This window comes from Eptesicus fuscus, chromosome 7 (assembly GCF_027574615.1).
Source record: "Eptesicus fuscus isolate TK198812 chromosome 7, DD_ASM_mEF_20220401, whole genome shotgun sequence".
NCBI lineage: Eukaryota > Metazoa > Chordata > Mammalia > Chiroptera > Vespertilionidae > Eptesicus > Eptesicus fuscus.
The window spans coordinates 35248406-35270154 of record NC_072479.1 but is presented as its reverse complement, the minus strand read 5'-3'; the positions used below and the strand labels follow the sequence as shown (position 1 = coordinate 35270154).

Sequence of the window (21749 nt, the reverse complement as noted above, 5' to 3'; positions counted from 1 at the left end):
ATTCTAGCTCATTTATTTATTTAAAAACAATCCTCTAAATTGCTTTTCCACTTCTTTTCGTGTTACAGATTGAAAATGTTGACGTCTGCCTTAGTTTTCTGGCGGCCAGAGGAGTAAATGTCCAAGGTCTATCTGCTGAAGGTAAGAAAAGGCCTGATTGTCGCAAATGATGCCCACGTTTGTAAAAGATTTTTTCATAATGCAAGAAATGTAAATTGAAAGTTCATAGCTTCTCAATACAATAAAGAAAATGAGTACAATTTCTACACTAAGAGGAACATAAATGCAGTGGTTATTAATGTATGCTTTAATTAACTGCTCTTTACATTACTTTACATTATATGGGAGGGGAGCAGATTAACAAAACAGCTTTATGATATTACCAGTGTATAGTATTTTTAGAGTCTTAACTAGAGGAATAGGTGGATGGATGATGCTGGATAATATATGGACCTAAATATAGGTAATAATAGTGTAATTAATGTTCCAGTGTTTTATCAATAACATTTCTCTAATATGATCAAGTTCATAATTGTACTTTAACTATTTGATCATTTTAAATAAGTCACCATGAGCTCTAAGAAAATTAGCACTAACAGTATTCAATAACTCCAAAGGCTTTAACGTCATTAAGGTTTAAAAGATCATCATGAAAACTAAATATAGAATAGTTGAAAAAGACTGAACTAGTTCTGTCATTTTTTTTTTCCTGAATCTGTCTGTTTCTTCCACATACATACTTAGGAAAATTTTTCAAGTAACTGCTAACAAAAAGCAATGGCTAAAGTTATGAATACAAGTCCTTTGAGACCTGCATCTACAACAAGCATTTTAATGAGAATATTAATCATTACATAAAAAGTTCTGCTAGCTGTTGTCAAACACTTGGACCATTTAGATTGGTTAATGTTTCTACTATGATCAGTTTGCTCTGAAAAGGATTTTGTCCCCGCAGGTACTAGAAACATTAGACAATTCTACGTTTTAAAATTTTGCTGATATTGGAAAAAGAGGAATTGTGTGGCTTCTCAAACATAACAAGCATTTAATAGAATTATTGAATTTTCTAAATTTTTCTTCTATATTTAAATTTTCTTTGTTTTAAATTTTTATTATATTTATATTTTATGTCTGATATTAAATTACATATTTAATGGCCAAAGAACTTAGGCTCAAACCTCGCTGGTAGTTCTGTTACTTAGAATAAAATTTGAGAAAATTCTCCAAGATAATATTTTACTTTCTGAGTGGTTAAAAGCAAGCTAAATAATGCTACCATCATATATATATATATATATCTTCTCACATAACATCCTTTATGAACATAAACCTATTGATATTAATTTATCTTCTAAAATACACGAATGCTCAAAACGACTTTCAAAAGTATCTAAAGTAATTAAACATGCATAATAATAAAACAAGACAAATTTTAAAACTCTTTAAGATCATTCAGGTTTACAGGAGAAAATACTTTCTTATATTGATCAAACCAACTATTCTGTATTATGGCAACTGTGAGGAATGTTTAGGTGAGACAAATAGAAGAAAAACTCATAGCCTCATTTTATATGAATAATTCCACTGCATGGTTTGTATGACACTATACACTATCAGAGAGCAAGAATTAAAAATAGTTTATTAATGTTCCTAAACTCTATGAAGGAGACATAAAACTCTGATCTCACAGGGGGATGTGTTTTATTGCCAATAGCAAACTTTATTTAAAATATGACTACTGGTTGAATAGCCTTATTTTAAGCTTTACTTCCATCTCTTTTCCTAATTTTTAAATTGTAACTACAAGAGAAAAATCTAGTCTCAGATTGTAGCTTACTTTGTGCATTTAATTTTTTATTCAATATTAGAAAATTTACACAGGAGACTCATGTGTTAGAATTAGGATTTGTATTTGCATTTATTCAATTATGTTGTCTAAAGCCATGAGTACATTGATCTTTATTATTTATTGATATGTACCATGGATTAAAAATAAAAGAATTGGACCATTAAAAACTGATACCTATGATGTACTCAGCTTTTGGAGCATAAATAATGTATTTTAATAAGTTGTTTGATGGGTGATTTAGAAGGCATGTTGACTGCTATGAATTCAATTGCTATTATGAGATGCGCCCAACCCCTCATTACTTACAATTCAGGGACAATGACATTTAAGTGGCTTTCTTTCTCCGGTTTATAGCCACCACGGTTTTGGTAACAGCTGTGTGTATTTGTGAGGGAAGGAGAGTGCTAAATCAAATGATTGGCACAAGACAGAGAGCCCGTCCGTTTCCAAGAAGCTGACTCTAGAAAAAGTGTCCTTCAGTCAGCAAAGAACATCGCTCAAGGAAACTTTGTCCTCTGTGCTCTCCACCCCTTCCCTTTCTCCCCGAAATCCCAAGTCTTTGGAAATGTTCACGTGTTAGAAATTCAGATTTGTTTGAATCTGTGACCGAGAGAGTCAAGTTGCATTTCTCTCTTCGTAGATACAGTCCAAGGGAATGGCATCTAGAATTTCATTTGTAAAAATATAAAAATAAAACCGCATTCATTTTGTATGATACTGTTTTTATATTTTCCCTTTGATGCAGAAATAAGAAATGGAAACTTAAAAGCCATTCTAGGGCTTTTTTTCAGTTTGTCTCGCTACAAGCAGCAGCAGCACCATCAACAGCAGTATTACCAGTCCTTGGTGGAACTTCAGCAGCGGGTCCCTCACGCCTCTCCTCAGGCAGAAGCCAGCCAGGCCAAAACCCAGCAAGATATGCAGTCCAGGTAAGGCAGGGAAGCAGGGCATGTGTTTAAAATCAATTTGTAGCTACAGCTTGTTTTTAACAAACTGTTGTTTGTGATTTTAAAAAAAGATATATTTATGTAGTTCTATCAATGTGATGGGATTATTTGACTAATGTAGAAGTTAAAACCACTTTTCTTTGGTGGGATGAGCAACATTTACCACTTTTTAGGTGACATATCTGTGTTTGTTTCCTAAAAATGATTATGGTTTGTATCAAAGTGTGTGGTGTCTTTCTTGTTAAGTAATATAGCACAGTCCCTTCCTTCCGCAAACTCCTGTATCATTTAGAATGTGCTGTTGAATCCTAGTCTCCAGTTGTATAGGTATCTTTTGTTGACACGTTTGATGGGTTGAGTCATTGAATCGGTCAAAAATTTCAGTTCTAAAAAACAGGAGTTTGAGTGTTTGAAAACATACTGTTTTTGATGTGAGATTGTGTGTGTGAGTGAGTGTGTATGTGTGTTTATATGCACACATGTATACGTTTGTCTGACTGGAGTCTATTGGTGCATGTAGACACAGCCTGGGGCTGGGTGCTAGCAAATCATGGCAACTTCCTTTCCTCTTGCATTACTGCTTTCCCCTCCTTCTCCCACCCCCCCCACCCCCCATTTTGGAATTATGTTAGTCAGGATTCAACCAGAGAAGCAGAACCAGTAAGAGGTATATATTAAGAGATTGGTTGTGAAGGATTTATTTTACATGTTTGTTATTTTACATGTTCATGGGGTCTGGCTAGGCAAGTCTGAAATCCTAAAAGTGGCCAGCAGGAAGAACAGGCTGAAACTCTCAGTATGAAGTGAAACTGCTCTACACAGGTGGAATTTCTCAGGAAATCCTCAATCCTGCTTTGTTGGGACCTTTCCAGGAATCAGTCAGATCCACCCAGATAATATAGAGAATCTCCCTTACTTAAAGCCAATTGCTGTGGACTTTAACCACAGCCACAAAAGACTTGCACAGCAACAGCTAGGTTAGTGTTTGATTGGATAAGTGGCACTGCATGAACCTAGCCACGTTGACACATCAGAAAATGATCACAGAATGAAATTAACAAGTTTCATGCAAACTGCACCTTTGTTCCTGATCAATGACCAGGGTATCAGATAATTAGCACTATTGCATAAATATTTATGATTACTCTTTTTTAGGAGGGAGAATGTACAATGTGAAAATACTCTTTCATTGTCTTTAAAAATATATACACATATCAAACATGTATAATTATTGAACTTTTTCCATCTGAGAAACCAAGCTTGAAACCTAATGATGATCAGTTTGTCTTGAGTTGGTTTTTGGTAATTAGCATTGACCCAAAAAGTTACAAGGAAACTCCAAAATGCATTCACAAATCACCACCCACTTATTGGAAAATATTCTCCAGTTTAGAAATTGCTTTCTCTTTCACCTGTCAATCAGCTCTCACTTCATAGTAACCAATATGTTTTTTCTATATATAACCACGTAAACTCCATTTCCTTTGGCAGATTTTGCTAATTAGTTAATTATTATATCAATAAAGAAAAATCATAGTTTCACTGAAAAAATATAGAGGTACTACAATGTCCATGGAGTGATAAAGGATATTTCTCATTACTTACTAATACAGGTGTGCCTGTGTTTACATTCTTATTGGCTCTTGTGATGTCAAGTGAAATCATGCAGGAGTCAAAGTGAAAAAAATTATCTACAGTGTAAGTTCTTTGAACTTCTTAAGAATAAAGAGGGAGAAAAGAAATTTTTTAAATTAATGTTTTGGGGTGATGGTTGGGAGAAAGATCTAGATTTTGAAAACTGCCAGAAATAACATTTTCTAGTTTGATTTAAGCTATTTGAATTGATGAGAAGCAAGAATAGTAGCTGAAAAATCTAGGAAGTGGCATTATACAAAGCATGTTGACTCTGGAAGTGAGGTGGAAGATCATTTGTCACTGATTTCCCTCATTCCATTTCTGTGTCTGCCATGTGTAATTTATTGCCCAGAACTTCTTAGTGGTTACGACTGTTTGGGAGAGATTTTTTTTTTCTATTCTTGTTGGATATGCATTGCTGTTATGAAACTGTTATATTTTAAAATAAAGGGCTGTATATAATAGGCATGGTAATTTTACACCCTTTCGGGAGAAACAGTCATTTCTTTCATTGCAAGTTTATGAAAAGTATTCTTTTTACCAGTGTCTTTTAAGAATGAGGTAGACTCTTAAATAATTTTCTTCTATTAAATTGGATTTAATTATTGTTTGGATTGATAATTAATTTAATAAATGTATATGTGTTTTGGAGAATATTATATTTTAGACATTAATAATTATTTCCACTTTTATAAATTTATTGTAGTGATATTGTTTGTGAATTAGAATTTATGTGGACTTACATATAACAATCAATGTAGTTCAACATATCTCAAAAGCCCTTAATGATAATATACATAGGAAAGGAATATTGTGTTTATCTAATAGAACCAAGATAATTCATGCAGAAAAAGAATCCCACTGACACATTTATTTTCATTTGCTTGAGATGTGAGTCATAAATCATGATTTATGAAGTCTTTCTATTCATTCCAAAATTATTTTCAAGTAAATAGTATAAAGGATTAGTTGCTATATTACTCAGGATATTTAGCCAAAAAATGTTTTTTTCTGTAGATTAATTAAAAAATTGTTTCAATTCAGTATGAGCATTTTGATATGTACTCTTATTTATTTAAAATAAATAGGTATAACTGTATATATTTCCACAATATTTTTATTTTGTACATTAAGAATTGCTAATTTGGTTTTGTTGTTTTGAAAATAATGCCATATGTTTTCAATCAATTTGAGTATCTTTCATTTAAACAGACAGTTTGATCTAAAAATTAACAAGTGAAATACAATACGGAAGAAAATAAAATGTAGACCAAGAGAGATAGAATGTAAGGAACAAACTCCCCTTAGTCTCCCAGCTTCCTCTCCACTCTTGAGGGCATGTGTTTGTGGGTGTGTGCATGCATGTGTGTGTCCTGTTCAAGGAGCAACTAGAGCTCTACTTATTAAGAGCTCAGCCCTAGAATCAGACTGCCTGCACTTGCATCCAGTATAACCACTTCCTAACTGTGTGACCTTGGGCAACTTACCCAACTCCTCTGTGCTTCAGGCTTTCATTTGTTAAAAGGGAGTGAAAAATAGCCCCGGTCACATGAGGTTGTTTGGGGGGTTCAATGGGTCAGTACTTATAAAACACTTTGAATCTAACTGACATAGTTCACTTCCCTACTCAAAGCCTTGCAATGGTTTCAGATAGCCCAGGCTTGCTTCCATCTTAGGAAAAGTGTGCTAGCTGATTCATATGCCTGGAACGTTCTTCCCTCATAGCTGCTTGGCTGAACTTCCACCTTTTCAGGTCAACTTTTTATCTGATGCTAACCTTCACTAACCTTTTAACAGGCTGCCCATCTTCACTCCCCATTGTAGTACTTTGTGATATGTTTCATTTTTTTTTTTTTCTGTAGCTCTAATCACCCTCTAACTTACGATTTAATTATTTATATATCTATATATATAAAAACCTAAGCGACCGGCTGGCTGGCCAGTAGCTATGACGCACACTGACCACCAGGGGCCAGACTTTGCAGAGTGCCCTCTTGCACTCGGGACCCCTTGGGGGATGTTGGACTGCTGGTTTTGGCCTGAACCTGCTCACTCGCAGATGCCCTTCAAGCCCCAGGTGTGGCCGGCCGGGGAGGGACCATGGGAGGTTGGCTCCAGGGTGTGTCCAGCCCGTCTCACCCAGTCCTGCCCCGCCAGCCACCATTTAATTATTTTACTTTCAATGTGCATGAATCTGTGCACCAGGCCTCTAGTTTATTATATTCACTAGAGGCCTGGTGCACAAAATTCATAAATTCATGCACTCAGGGTGGGGGGGGGGCGGCATCCCTCAGCCTGTGCCCTCTTGCAGTCCGGGAGCCCTCTGGGGATGTCCAACTGATGGCTTAGGCCCACTCCCCGTCATCCTTAAGCTGGCGGTTGGACATCCTTAACACCGCTGCGCTCCGCCAGCTGTGAGCCCAGCTTATGGCTGAATGGCGCTCCCCCTGTGGGAGCACACTGACCACCAGGAGGCAGTTCCTGTGTTGAGCATCTGCCTTTTGGTGGTCAGTGCGCATCATAGTGACCAATTGTTCTGCGGTTTGGTCAATTTTCATATTAGCCTTTTATTATATAGGATTGTTTATTATTAGCACTTTCTCCTCTCTAGAATGTAAGTTCTCTGGGGACTGCATTTTTATATTTTAGTCACTTGTTGTAGTCCAAGAACTAGCATAATAATAAAATAACTTATTATTATTACCATTATTTAGTGATTTGAGTGAGAGAGGAAGGGGGAAAGAGAGAAATGCAGAGAGAGAGAAAAAATATGGATTTGTTTTTCTACTTATTTATGCATTCTTTGGTTGATTCTTGTATGTGCCCTGATTGGGGATTAAACCCATAACCTTGGCTTATCAGGATGATGATCTAACCAACTGAGCTACCCGGCCAGGGCCATATACTAAGTATTTAGTAATTATTTCTAAATGTGTTACTGTAAGAATCTGTACTATAACTGCTTCCAATTTAAGTAGGAACTCTTTATAAGATTTACAGTTACAATTATCATTTTTATTTTTTTTAATATATTTTATTGATTTTTCACAGAGAGGAAGGGAGAGGGACAGAGAGTTAGAAACATCGATGAGAGAGAGAGACATGGACCAGCTGCCTCCTGCACACCTCCTACTGGGGATGTGCCCACAACCAATGTACATGCCCTTGACCGGAATCGAACCCGGGACCCTCCAGTCCGCAGACCGACACTCTATCCACTGAGCCAAACCGGTTTCGGCACAATTATCATTTTAAATTAAACTTGCATATATTTATAAACTAGTATAACATAAACAATTGAAAATTTTATTGATTTTTGGGTGGTCATGATATTGAACTACAGTTAAGTTTTCAAAGGGATACATCAGAAATTACCCATATGCATGGTACTTCTTGCTTCTATCCTAATTGATCCCCAATTATTGCCTTCTTTGTTTTTTAATAAATATATTATAGCTATTAGGTTTCTTTGCTTTTTGCTGTCATTCATTAATTCACTGCTGTCTCTGTTGCTACCTCTATGCAATACTGTTCCTTCACTAATGTGTGATTTCAGTTCTGTGAGATGAGAAAGCAGATTACAAATTCTGATAAATTTTTGCTACTGAAAAAAGTAAATAGGTGATAGAGCAAAGTGCTTGGGCTATGGAAGGTCACTGATAGTTTAAAGTCATTCATATTTATAACTCCTTTCTTCTCTGTCTTGTCTTGCTTAGACAAGCCAAATATGATAACTGATCTAGTATTCAGAAATGATGTATCTAATTTTCAGCTGATAGAGTACAGTCTGCCTTTTTTTAAATTTTATTATAGCCTGGTAAAAATATCAATGATACAACTAGTCCAACATGAAAATATTGTCTTTAAAATGTCCAGATTACTAATTCATTTGGTTAATAAATAATATTAATATAAAAATTTGCCCTCATCTTGTCAATAAAATTTAATCTTACAAGGGGAATAAACTATTGAAAGCCACATGCTTCTGAATTAATCCCCAAATGGCCTTGTATATGTGATTTAAATTGATTATATGTAAAGACAATCTTGTTCCTTGATCACCAATCTCTTTTATCATTGGACTTAAATTATACACTGTTGTATCTGTGCTAAAATAAATGTGGGACTCAAATTTTAAATTTTTTAAATCCTTCACATGGGGAAATATTTGCTTATCTTTGGGTGGTAAAGACTTGATTAATTAAGTCATCAATTCTTAATATTTTTAATATATTGAACATAAAACTTAGTTTTCTCTATATCAGAGATCTCTGGAAGAAGGTTACATGGGTAAATATTGAATATCTTGCTGTATTACATAATGTTAAGTATCCTATTTGCATTTACTTAATACAGAAAGTAAAACCAATTTGTTCTGTTTTTCTGTTTTGAAAAGAGTAGATTAAATATACTTTCTCCAATCAACTAGGAAATATGAGAAATATTTTCATATAAAGTGATGAGTTGAAATCAGAGTTATTTTTATAGGTTTTAACTATGAGATCAGGGATATACTATTTCTTATTCTGAAAAACAAGGTAGAAATGAATTCTATAATTTTCAAAATCAGAAAATTAATTTCTATCAATAAATATGTTGTAGGTATTCAGAATACTTCTGCTAATAATACTTTTCCACATGTTTTGGTTGTTGTTGTTGTTGCTTTGGACAGTTAGAGTTCTAGCTGACATTAAAGATAACAGAAAGTTGAATTTCACCAAAACCATACAGTGCCTGGCACCTGAGTGCAGCTAGCCATGAGCAGAATGCATGCTATGAATGTACAACTTTCCTAAGAATGCCTGGTAAGGATTATAGTGAAAGAAATTATAAAATTAAAGTATGTTTTATATGTAGGGTCTGGTTACACATCTAAGGTGTTAGGATGATAGCATATGTAAAAGATAATTTTTATTTGTTAATTTTTTTTAAAGGGAGGTGATATTCCTTAAAATATGGGCCTTCCAGTTTAATTTTGATCCAGATTACTAAATGATTTTCCATCCCATCATTAAATAATTTGAAGCACATGAGCAAGTACTTTATATATTTTGCAAAATGAAAGCATGTACTAGTAAAAAAAAAAAAAAACTTGAATGTGAAAGCGGAGATAGGTGAGAAATCACATTGGTAGATGATAGAAGTGCTAAAGGCAGTAATGATGTAAGTCTTTCTGAACTAAAACAAGAGCCATTTAGGAATAGGGGAGATTGTGGTCTCCACAGATCATTATTTGCTCTTCTGCTTTTTATTTTGTGGGAGAAAACTAAGAATGAGTCCACTTGCAATTTAGATGAACTTTTCCTAGAGAACTCACAGGGCAGATTGCAAATCTTTGGGAACATGCTTTTTGAGTGACTTGTCTATTCCCTTCTCAGTCCCTTCCCAGGGCTGCCATGACCCCTGCCACCCACGTTGCTCTTGGAACCCTCTCCCTGTAGAGGGCATTTGCCCTTTACTTTTCCAGGAAGGATGGTGTCCTTCTGGAGATTCACTGTGAAACTGGGACGGCTTGTCAGCCTGGGGTTATAAATCCTGTAAAGTATATGAGGAAGTTTAATTTAAGATGACAGGAAGGCACTGGTAATTTAAGCCCTCAGGAACCTGGCTTCTATTAGTTGCTTCACTCAGCTCTGTGTGGCCTATGGTATGCTCGTCAAAAAGTCAGTGAATCAACTAGACTTTAAACACAACAAAACTAAAAGAACATTTATGAATCTTTTCTTAAAAAGCAGGATATTGTAATCCCTAAAGAGAAATAATTTGTTTTTTATTTGAGCAATTTAGGAAACTTAGAGAGTGTAATAATATTAAAAGAATGTATGTACACACACACATTTTGCGTATGTTCTATGTTTTTATTCCCTATTTAAAAAGCGTGACAACCACTCATACTTCTGTGATTATAGATGAAGCAGCATTAATACAGTTTTGGTTATTTTAGAGTCAGGCAAACAAGGGTTTGAATTCTGCCTGCCAACTACTGGTGGCGTGATGTTGGGCAAGTGATTTTAGCCTCAAATACCAGTGTTCTTACCTCTACTATTGAAATGATAATAACTTCCTCTCATGCATATTGAGAAGAGGTTATCTGTGTATAAAGCGCCTCGTTAGCCTAATACTTAGCATATAATAGACACAGATAACTATTCATATTCCCTTCTACTTTTAGATCCTATCACATGTATTACATAAAATACATTGACCACATTAGAAACCTTGTCAACCTCATCACTGTTCTCTCCTTTCTCACTTTCTCTGATCAATTCTGTCCATTTTACTTACTTAATTCAACATGTAAAGGTTATTCAAAGTAATAACATCCTTATTATTAAAAATAATAAACTCACTACAGACTGATTCATTTGCCTGTCAGCATAACTATTATTGCTCGTCTCACATTCAGTTCTTATAAGTATATCTCTAGGGACACATGATCTCGCTCATCTAGGGGAAATGATGAACAACATAGACTGATGAACAAGAACAGAACCAGAAACAAGGAGGCATCGATCTGACTAGCGGGCCTCAGAGGGAGGATAGGGGAGGTTGGAGGGAGTGGGGAGAGATCAACCAAAGGACTTGTGTGCATGCATATGAGCCTATCCAACGGTTAAGTTCAACAGGGGGTTGGGGCATCCGTGGGGAGGGGTGTGGGATGGGAATGGGGGGATGAGGACAAATATGTGACACCTTAATCAATAAAGAAATTAAAAATAAATAAATAAATAAATAAATAAATAGTTGCCTTTTAAAAAATAAAAATAAATAAAAAAAAATAACAACCTAATGCTCAGACCTTTCCAAGCTCAGTCTAGCTACACAGAGGTAATTCCTTTAATTATTTTAGGTATTTCCTTCACTAGTTATTACCATATAACTAAAAAACATACTTTTATTAATTTTTATTTACTAATTTGGTCATTGCCTTTTGATTCAATGCCCATCAATCCCACACCCCCTTACTGTAGTTAACAAATATTTATTTAGCACTTTTCCAGGCAGTAGATATACTAAAGAGTATTTGCCTCTTAAAGCTTACATTCTAGCGATGGTAGATCAATGATAAACAGTTAATTAAAATATATAACAGTAATTGGATAGCTGATAGTGGAGAAAAGTAGAGAATAAGAAAAAAGAGGTGTAGATGTCATATTTTTGCAAACTTAAATAAGGTTCTGAGGGAGTCCTCACTCAGATGACAACGTTGAACAAGCAGCTCTGTGGTTGTTTTGTGTAGAGTGTTTCAGACCTATAGAAGAGCAAGCTACGAGTTTGGTCTGGGAGCCTGTCTGATTTATTTCAAGGAGAAAATAGCCCTGACCAGTGTGGCTCATTTGGTTGGGTGTCATCCTGTGCATCAGAAAGGTTGCCTGTTCGAATCCTGGTCTGGGCACATGCCCAAGTTGCAGGCTCAATCCCTGGTGGGTGGCATGCAGAAGGCAGCCAATAGATGTTTTCTTTCACATTGATGTTTCTCTCTCTCTCTCTCCCTCTCTCTCTCTCTTCCTCACTCTCCCTTTTCCTTCCTCTCTCTGAGAGAGAGAAAAAAAAATATTCCAATTGGGGTGGATCAGAGGAAAGGAGGCAGAAGAGTAAGATATAATTCAGCAAAAGAGCAGGCAGACATTTGTATGACCTTGTCGTCATGGTAAGGACTTTGGATGCTTACTCCAGGAGTGATGGAAAGCTTCTATAAGGAGGGACATAAACAGGTGGACAAATCAAAAGGTCACTCTGGCTATTGTGTTGAGAATAGATTGCAGTGAGAAAAGGTGAAAGCATTCGTGGAGTACTGGAGAAAAGCTTGGACTCCCATGGTGAAGTGGAGAGAGGAGGATACATTCCAAATATATTTTCAGTAGTGTAGAATTAGCTGCCAGATCTGCAGTAGGATGGGAAACAGAGAGGAGACCATAACCTTGTTAGTATTAGCTGTTAGGAAGATGTTTTCTTTTACTGAAATGGAAAAGAATGTGGACGAGCAGGTTTAGTAGGGAGAAGGTCAAATATTCTCTTGTGACATGTGAATTTTGCAATGTCTGCTAAGTTTATCTAAGTGGAGATCTTAAGGAGACAATTGGAATTGCAAGACTGGAGTATAAGGAAGAGGTGTAGGCTGCAGACAAAAATTCTGGAAATGTAAGCATAAAGGAATTATAAAAAGTTATGAGACTAGACGTGATAAAGTCACAAAAATATGTGTGTGGATAAAGAGAAGAGGATTGAAGACTGGGGTCAGGAGCCCACCTGATAGAGGAAACTTTTCAGCCTATGACGTAGGAAGAAAACCAAAACTTGTTTGCTTAGAAAGCAAGTGAAGGAAGTATTCCAAAGAGGAGGGAGAAATCCACAGTAATGGTTCATATGTAGCCCCTACTGTGTTCTAGTCACCATTCTCAGTACCTTATGCACATATTCATTCTTTTAGTCCTCACAACACTATGCCATTATTATTAATCCCAGTTTTCAGATAAGGAAACTGAAAATGGAAAGATAATTAAATTGCATGAGGTTTCACAATAATTAATTCATAAATTAAATCCAGACTATCTCACCACAGAGTTGATGTTTCTGACCTATCTACCTGCATGACCCCAACTGCCTTAAATGCTGCACATAAGTAGGATGAGTGCTGAGAACTAACCCACAAATGGGTTTCCCTGGAGACTTGGACAAGAACTATTCCACTGGGGTAGTGCCTGTGATATCTTGAATGGAATCTGCTCAGTATAAAACAGGAAGGAGGCCCCAGCTGGCCTGACTCAGTGGTAAGCATCAACCTATGAACCAGGAGGTTACAGTTTGATTCCTGGTCAGGGAACATGCCCAGGTTGCAGGCTCGATCTCCAGTGTTGGGTGTGCAGAAGGCAGTTGATCAATGATTCTCTCATCATTGATGTTTCTATCTCTCTCTACCTCTCCCTTCTACTCTGAAATCAATAAAAATATCCTATCTAACAAAGAGGGAATATGCTAATTGACCCTTGCGCCATCACAAAGATGGCAGTGCCCACAGCCAATAAGGAGGAAATATGCTAATTGACTGCCATGCCCTCAAAGATGGTGGTGCCTACAGCCACAGGATGGCGGCGCCCAGTCCCCTCAGCCCCACTGGAGCGGCAGGCGCGCGGCCTCCGGAGTCCCCCAGTCCCCTCAGCCCCCCAGCCGCCCAGGGCCAGCCCGAGGCACAGGCAAGCCTCAGATGGTGGCTGCCCAGTCACCCAGGTTTGTCCGAGGCTCAGGTATCCAGGGCCAGCCAAAGCTTGCACTGCCAGCAGTGGCAGCAGCAGAGGTGTGATGGGGCGTCGCCTTCCCCTGATCGCCGGATCGCCTCCCGCCCCTAAGGATCCCGGACTGTTAGAGGGGGCAGGCCAGGCTGAAGGACCTCCCCCTCCAGTGCATGAATTTTCATGTACTGGGCCTCTAGTATTTAATAATAGTAATAATAATAATAACAACAATAATAATAAAACAGGAGGGAGGAATTGGAGATAGTAAATATAGACAATTTTTCTAGGAGTGCTGCGATAGCTAAAATTCACTCTTTTTGTTCATTTAATAGTTAGGTTTGAATTTTATATAATGAAATAGCACCTTTAATTCTTTCTCAATCAACTGTAGAATATTTTTTGACATTGTGTTTTGTAAAACAGGATATTGGCACTTCTGGTCAGTTCTCTCCCATCCACTCACAAATTCTAACCTCAGTTTATCTACACTTTAATATTTTATTAATTTTAATAAAATTTACATTCTATTTTGTATACATATGATTTTTCCAAGTAACGGATGATTCCAAAAGTTTGAAAACCAGTGGAGTGTTTAAATAATAGAAATTATAAATATGTTCTGAAGAATCTCTGCTTCTTTACTATTCACAGCCTTCCATGAATATTTGTTGAAAGTGGATTAAAATGTAAGCATAAACTGAGGCATGACTTTAAGAATGGGCCAGGGCTCATGGAATGATGCTTTAGCAGGGGTCCTCAAACTTTTTAAACAGGGGGCCAGTTCACTGTCCCTCAGACCGTTGGAGGGCCGGACTATAGTTTTAAAAAAATCTATGAACAAATTCCTATGCACACTGCACATATCTTATTTTGAAGTAAAAAAACAAAACGGCAAAAACAACCGCATGTGGCCCGCGGGCCGTAGTTTGAGGACACCTGTTTTAAAGGGGTCAGTCCAGGTAAACTGAGGGACCCTTTATGCCAGTGTCTTTTTTCTGGGGTTACTCAGTTTTTATAGTTAAAATTGCTTCTCCTTTGTTTGGATGTTTAATTAATTGGTTTGTTTATGTCTGGTCATAACTGGTCACTGATAATTATTGACATGAACATTTGATTTAATCTCCCTCTTATTCAGAGTCCTGTCATTTTATCTGCAATTTGCTTGTCCATTTCTCTCCTTCCTCTTCTAGATTTAATCCTCCACTGGGTGTTACTAGAAGAAAGCTTCCCTTACAATGTGTTTTCATTACATGGCTCCATTTATTTCAGTTCTCCAAAATATCTTGAAGTCTCTTGCCCATTTATTTCCCCTGTCCCTATCCTGTTATCCCTGATGTGAACTTAAAAGCTTATTATTCCTTTATTAACATGTTACTAATAACACATTACTGAGAAGGCAATACTACCTGAGTTGGAGTCTCAAAGGCATGGACAGAATCATTATTAGTTCTGATAACTTAATTTTTTTCTTTAACAAAATAAAAATCAATTAATTGAATATAGTGTCACCTGGTGGAAAATGAAAACATCGTAATTATATTCTATCTTTCCAAGGGAATTTTGAGAATATAATACAAATTTTCAAGTGTGACACCAACTCCTCATTTAGAGGATTTAAGTTAAAACTTGTGCTTTTTGACATAGATATCTAGATAAAAATAACAATGAGCCAGTTTTTATAATTTGGTCTTACAACTACCAAATCTTTTTTTTTTTTTAATGTGATTTTGTGTATCATCATAAAGTTGTGATTCAGAATAATTGATTTGTGTTTTATTTCTTTAACATTTTACCATAGGACATTTGGATATCCAGTTTATACATTTTATGAACATTGTCTGCCAAGCACTAGAAATTATTTGGTTCTATTTTATTTTTAGTACTTATGGGACACTCTCTTTTCAAATAGAGCACTGGTAATATACACTTGATGATGATACCTGCAATGTTATACTGTATGAAATTTTTTAATATTTTCCACTAAATATTATACTTCAAAATGTCAACTTATTGACATATGGAAAATGCAACCATCACAAAAACCATAATAATCATGTCGGTATGATCACTGAATTATTTTCCTATAGTTAGACCTACATGGAAAACCAAGTTATAGTTAGGGGTTGACAGGTGAGCACACAATTGGATTCAATGGACATACACATTTCTGCAACTGAGACGTTAGCCATTGGTCAAGGGTCCTTCTCTAGTATAAAGCGCATTGTCAACATTTGCCTTTTGATATTCTATTTCCTATGCTTCCACTTCTCACCACCCCTACTGCCTCCTACTCTTTGAGTGACCTCTTCATCTCATAAGAAGTAAAACAAAATCAGCCTTCTCTCTCTGAAAGTCTGGGGGCAGCATTTACTAAAGCTCACCATCAGATGTTTTGAGATCCCAGCCATCCTACCTAATAAAACAGTAATATGCAAATTGACCATACCTTCGCTATACCCATAAGACACACCCACCAGCCAATCAAGAGCAAATATACACATTAAACCAACAAAGATGGGGGGGGAGGGGTCAGCGCCCGCTGCTGGTGGGATCCAAGCCATGATGGTGGACTGGGGCAGGTGGTTAGCACAGGCAGCCGGCTGACCAGGTCCGCCATCACGGATCATGGACCAGGGCAGGCGGCGTGGGTTAGCGCCAGCAGCCGCCTGACCAGGTCCCAGATAAGGGCTTTGAGTCAGCCGCCACTGGCGGCGGCTGACGCGAATCCCCTGTCAGGGATCACGGACCAGGGCAGGCAGCGTGGGTTAGCGCCCACAGCCGCCTGCCCAGGTCCACCATCACGGATCACGGACCAGGGCAGGCAGCGTGGGTTAGCGCCCACAGCCGCCTGCCCAGGTCCACCATCACGGATCACAGACCAGGGCAGGCGGCATGGGTTAGCGCCCGCAGCCGCCTGCCCAGGTCCGCCATCACGGATCACAGACCTGGGCAGGCAGCATGGGTTAGCGCCTGCAGCCGCCTGACCATGTCCCCAGTTGGGGCTTGAGTCTAGCATAACAAAAAGAATATTCAGCAAAAGCAGGAGACAAGGTTTCATAAGTTCTCCCCAGGTCACCACTGTTCTCTTATACATTTTAATTATCCCAGACTTTGCCTGATGGGATTTGATTTGAATTATGCCTGATAGAGATTACATGGCATGAATTGTAGGCTCATTCTTTCTTTTTGTGGTTGCCTGACTGAGAAAGGCCTTGGAATGAGAGAAGGCACTTTTATTTTCCTTTTTCATTCTTTAGAGGCCGAGGAATTACAGTTATATGAAGAAGTTAGTGAGAGAATGAAAGTTTCATGCTGTATTTTTCTGTAAGTTTTATCATGTGGACTATCAAAAACTTGGTGGGATCCTTTTCAAGAGGTGTTATAAAAATTATGTTGGAATTAACATTCAAGAGTAAAAGGAGAGAAGTGAGTGGTGGGTAAAGGAAAGAACTTTGTCCTAGAAACCAAATAGAAGCCACATAAACCTTCAGATTCTTACTCATTGTGCTTTGGAGGTATTAAAGGATAATTTTTTAAAAAGGTAAAATCATGACTCATAATCTGTATAGATAAAAGGCTAAGTGACCGACATTTGTCCATCTGTCTGACCAACCGGTACATATGACGCACACTGGAAATTTTAAAATAAACTTTGACTCGCACACATGCCATACATATAAAGCTCTCACTGGCGCTAATTTGAATGTTGCATTTGGTGGGAAAGTTCTTTTCAGAGGGGATTTTTGTGTCGCCATGCTCTACGATTGGCCATAGTACAAACGAGTTTAAAGTACTGTAGTGTTTGGGGATGTTTCAGACAGTTGTCTCTTAAAACAAATATGAGATCAGAGGATTCTGCTTATAGTGAATGGTTAGTAAAACTTGGAGATGGCAAACTTGATAGCAGTTTTTATTTAGGAATGGATATTATTGAAATTCCCCATGAAATGATTTTTAATGGATCTATTATTAAAGCCACCTTTGGAAATAGTATATCTATAGATAATATTAAAAATATATCTAAATGTGCAATTCTTTGTCCAAAAAATGAGCACGTTCAAAAATTAAATGAAGAAATTTTGGATATACTTGATGGAGATTTTCACACCTATTTGAGTGATGATTCCATTGACTCAACAGATGATGCTGAAAAGGAAAATTTTCCTATTGAATTTCTTAACAGTATTACTCCTTCTGGAATGCCGTGTCATAAATTAAAATTGAAAGTGGGTGCAATCATCATGCTATTGAGAAATCTTAATAGTAAATGGGGTCTTTGTAATGTTCCAGGTTTATTATCAAAAGATTGCGACCTAACATTATCAAAGCTGAAATATTAACAGGATCTGCAGAGGGAGAAATTGTTCTGATTCCAAGAATTGATTTGTCCCCATCTGACACTGGCCACCCATTTAAATTAATTCAAAGATAGTTTCCCGTTATGCCAACATTTGTGATGACTATTAATAAATCACAAGGACAAACTCTAGACAGAGTAGGAATATTCCTACCTGAATCCGTTTTTGGACATGGTCAGTTATATGTTGCTTTCTCTCTCTCTCTCTCTCTCTCTTTTTTTTTTTTTTAAGTATTTTTAAAAAATATTTTATTGATTTTTTTACAGAGAAGAAGGGAGAGGGATAGAGAGTTAGAAACATCAATGAGAGAGAAACATCAATCAGCTGCCTCCTGCACACCTCCTATGGGGGATGTGCCCACAACCAAGGTACATGCCCTTGACCGGAATCGAACCTGGGACCTTTTAGTCCACAGGGCGACACTCTATCCACTGAGCCAAACCAGTTATGGCTGTTGCTTTCTCTTGAGTTCAAAGAGCATGTTACGTTAAAGTTAAAGTTGTAAATACTTTATCTCAAGGGAAATTAGTCAAGCACTCTAAAAGTGTTTTTACTCTTAATGTGGTATACAGGGAGATATTAGAATAAGTTTAATCACTTTATCAGTCATTATTTGCATCAATGTTGTTTTTATATTATGAATTTGTTATTGTTATATCATTTTGTTATTGTTTAGTTATTAATAAAATTATGTATTATTTTCATATACATTGTACTCATTTCCTTTTATCTCTCACACTTTTATTATAGAGAAAGGGCAAATAGCAATATTAAAATATTTCATCTAATTAATTCCCTTTCAATGTGCATGAATTTCGTGCACCGGGCTACTAGTCTATATATATAAAAGGCTAATATGCAAGTGTCCCCTTGGGAGTTTGATCGCTGGCTATGACATGCGCTGACCACCAGGGGGTGGCACAGAATGAAGGAAGGCCCCGGCTGGCAGCTGGAGGCCCCATCAGCCCTGATTGCTGGCCAGGCCTAGAGACCCTATCTGTGCACAAATTTCATGCACTGGGCCTCTAGTCCCTTAATAAGATGAGACTGATTGTAATGATGATTCCATTTACTTTGCAGTACATTGAGAGGAGCCTTATAAATTGACTTTCTAATTGGTCTTTGAAACACTTTAAAGACATCAATTTCTATAATAATTTTATAAACATGATAAAGATCGTTTTCATGCGCTAAGAAATATTTTAACATATTTTGGGTTCCTACAACCCTTTTTAAGTCTTTAGAAGTTTTAACCATATTTTTCACTAATCAGGCTAGTCTTTGGCAAAATTTGTTTAAATTTGCAGCTTAACAAAATAGCTTTGTCTAAAAAATTTAATGTTATTCAGGATCAAGTTTTTTAAGGTGGTTGCATTACAGTTAACTTTTGTAATGGAATCTGTAATGCATTACACTATAATTTTATCACATACTGAAAATTGTGAATGAAAAATTTTATAGAACAGCATAATGTCTTACATTATGTGTAAGTAAAAGCACTGTGGAAAATCTAATTTATGATAACACTGCAAAAGAAATACAACCCTGGTTTCCTGAGTTCTCCTTTATCTTGAAATTCTACATTCCTAAAAGAATGTGAGACTTTGATGCAGGCATATCTTACACAGGCATCTCTCTCTTTAGTTAATGTTTTGAGATCCCAGAAAAGCAAACCATGCCGGTGGCCTTATTAACTGTCAGTTGAAATTCAAGATAAGACAGAGGTTATAACGTATTTACATACCATAATTCACTAATAGGATAAATTATCACAGTAACCTGTCTTACATACAATGGGGATGATATTTCAGCCACCCAGCTACTAAAGAGAAACACATGTGAATGAAAGCTAAATTTCTGACTTATATATGGATTAGGCAATAGCTGTTTCTAGTGAAGTCTCAGCAAAATTTAAATTTAGGGAGAAAGCATGTTTATTACACTCTCTGATGTGAGTATAGTTTTTGCAAAACATCAAATATTTTTAAAAGAACATATATGGTTTTGAGGTATAAAAGTATTTTTGTAGAAGTAGTTGAACACCTCCCTCTTTCTTAGAGCTGTTAGCTGGTCAGTTACCATTTTATAACATTGCACAAGGATCCTACAAAGAGAAAACCTTTATACTAAAAGAAGAATTTGGTTAAAAGAATTCTTCAAATCTTAATTCTGAATATATGGTTTTATTCCTATACTTAGCAATCATCCTACCTAATAAAAGAGTAATATGCAAATTAACAATCACTCTGCTACATGCACAAGCCATGCCCACCAGCCACGCCCACCAGCCAATCAGAGTGAGTATGCAAATAAAACCAACCAAAATGGCTACAGCCCCAGAGAGCAGGAGGGAGGCTTGGGTTTCCCTGGTAACAAAGAAAGCCAAGCTTTCCACGTGCCATTGCAGGCCTAAGCCTCCACTCAAGGCTACAAAGTTTCAATTATAGAAGGTGAACAAATTCAAACAGAAATGGCGGCAGCCACGGAGCTGGAAAGAGCAGGAGGCTAGGGTTGCCCCCTGCTTTCCGCACACCCTAACCGGCACAGGCCTCTGTGTAAGGCTACAAAGTTTCAATTATAGAAGATATACACAAACCCCAACAGAAATAGCTGCCGGCCACGGAGCGAGCAGGAGTCTTGGCTCCACTCCAGGCTACAAAGTTTCAATTGTAGAAGGCAAATAAATTCCAGATACCAGGGCCTCTGCTTAGGTTGCCAGGGGGCATGGCTGGCCTGAAAACCACCACAGGCCCCTCGCTCAGGCTGCCCCATGCCCCAAAGGAACCCCCACTCTGATCCGGGACACCCTTCAGGGCAAACCAGCTGGCCCCCACCCATGCACCAGGCCTCTATCCTATCTAATAAAAGAGTAATATGCATATTGACCATCAATCCAACACACAAGATGGCTGCCCCCATGTGGTCAAAGATCCTGCCCCCATGTGGACACAAGATGGCCAACACAAGATGGCCAGCAGGGGAGGGCAGTTGGGAGGCATCAGGCCTGCAAGGGAGGGCAGTTGGGGGCGATCAAGCCTGCAGGGGAGGCCAGTTAGGGGTGACCAGGCCGGCAGAGGAGGGAAGTTGGGGGCAAACAGGCTGGCAGGGGAGCAGTTAGACATCAATCAGGCTGGCATTGGAGTGGTTAGGGGGTGATCAGGCTGGCAGGCATAAGCGGTTAGGGGAAATCAGGAAGGCAAGCAGGCAAGCAGTTGGGAGCCAGCAGTCCTGGATTGTGAGAGGGATGTCCCAGATTAGAGAGGGTGTAGGCTGGGCTGAGGGATACCCCCCCCCATGCATGAATTTCGTGCACCAGGCCTCTAGTAGGATGTATAAGGAAATATATTTCCATCTATCTCAGTTTTAAAATTTTAGTGAATGTGCTTCACTGTCTTCAAAGATTATTTTGTCTAAAAATTCTCAGTTTAAAACTTTATTTCCATGCATTTAATTATAGTATATCTTGGGTAACATATTCATAATTTCTTCTCAGTGAAGTTTGAAGGAAATAATTTCTACCTTTTTAACATAGCATCTTGTAAAAGAAAAGTACCATTAGGAGGTAAAAATTGTTAACTAAACCCCATGCCCAAGAAATTTCTTACATCAAATTCTGTGATTTCTTTCTTTCTATTCTCCCTTGGTGCCTTGGGTACAGTGCTATTAAAAGGACAAATGATATTATGATTAAGAACACTTTTCTCTCTCTTTGGGAATCAAGAGTACT

At 37.5% G+C, this 21749-nt stretch overlaps 1 protein-coding gene across 2 annotated transcripts in view; it reads left to right on the top strand.

Moving 5' to 3' along the window:
• NAV3 (neuron navigator 3) overlaps positions 1–21749 on the top strand; it is a 359287-nt gene that overhangs the window by 112888 nt on the left and 224650 nt on the right. For both annotated transcript variants that reach the window (XM_054718827.1, XM_054718826.1), the window contains exons 4-5: positions 69–141; positions 2595–2778. In XM_054718827.1, the coding sequence (XP_054574802.1) occupies positions 69–141; positions 2595–2778 (257 nt within the window). The remainder of the gene's footprint in view (positions 1–68; positions 142–2594; positions 2779–21749) is intronic.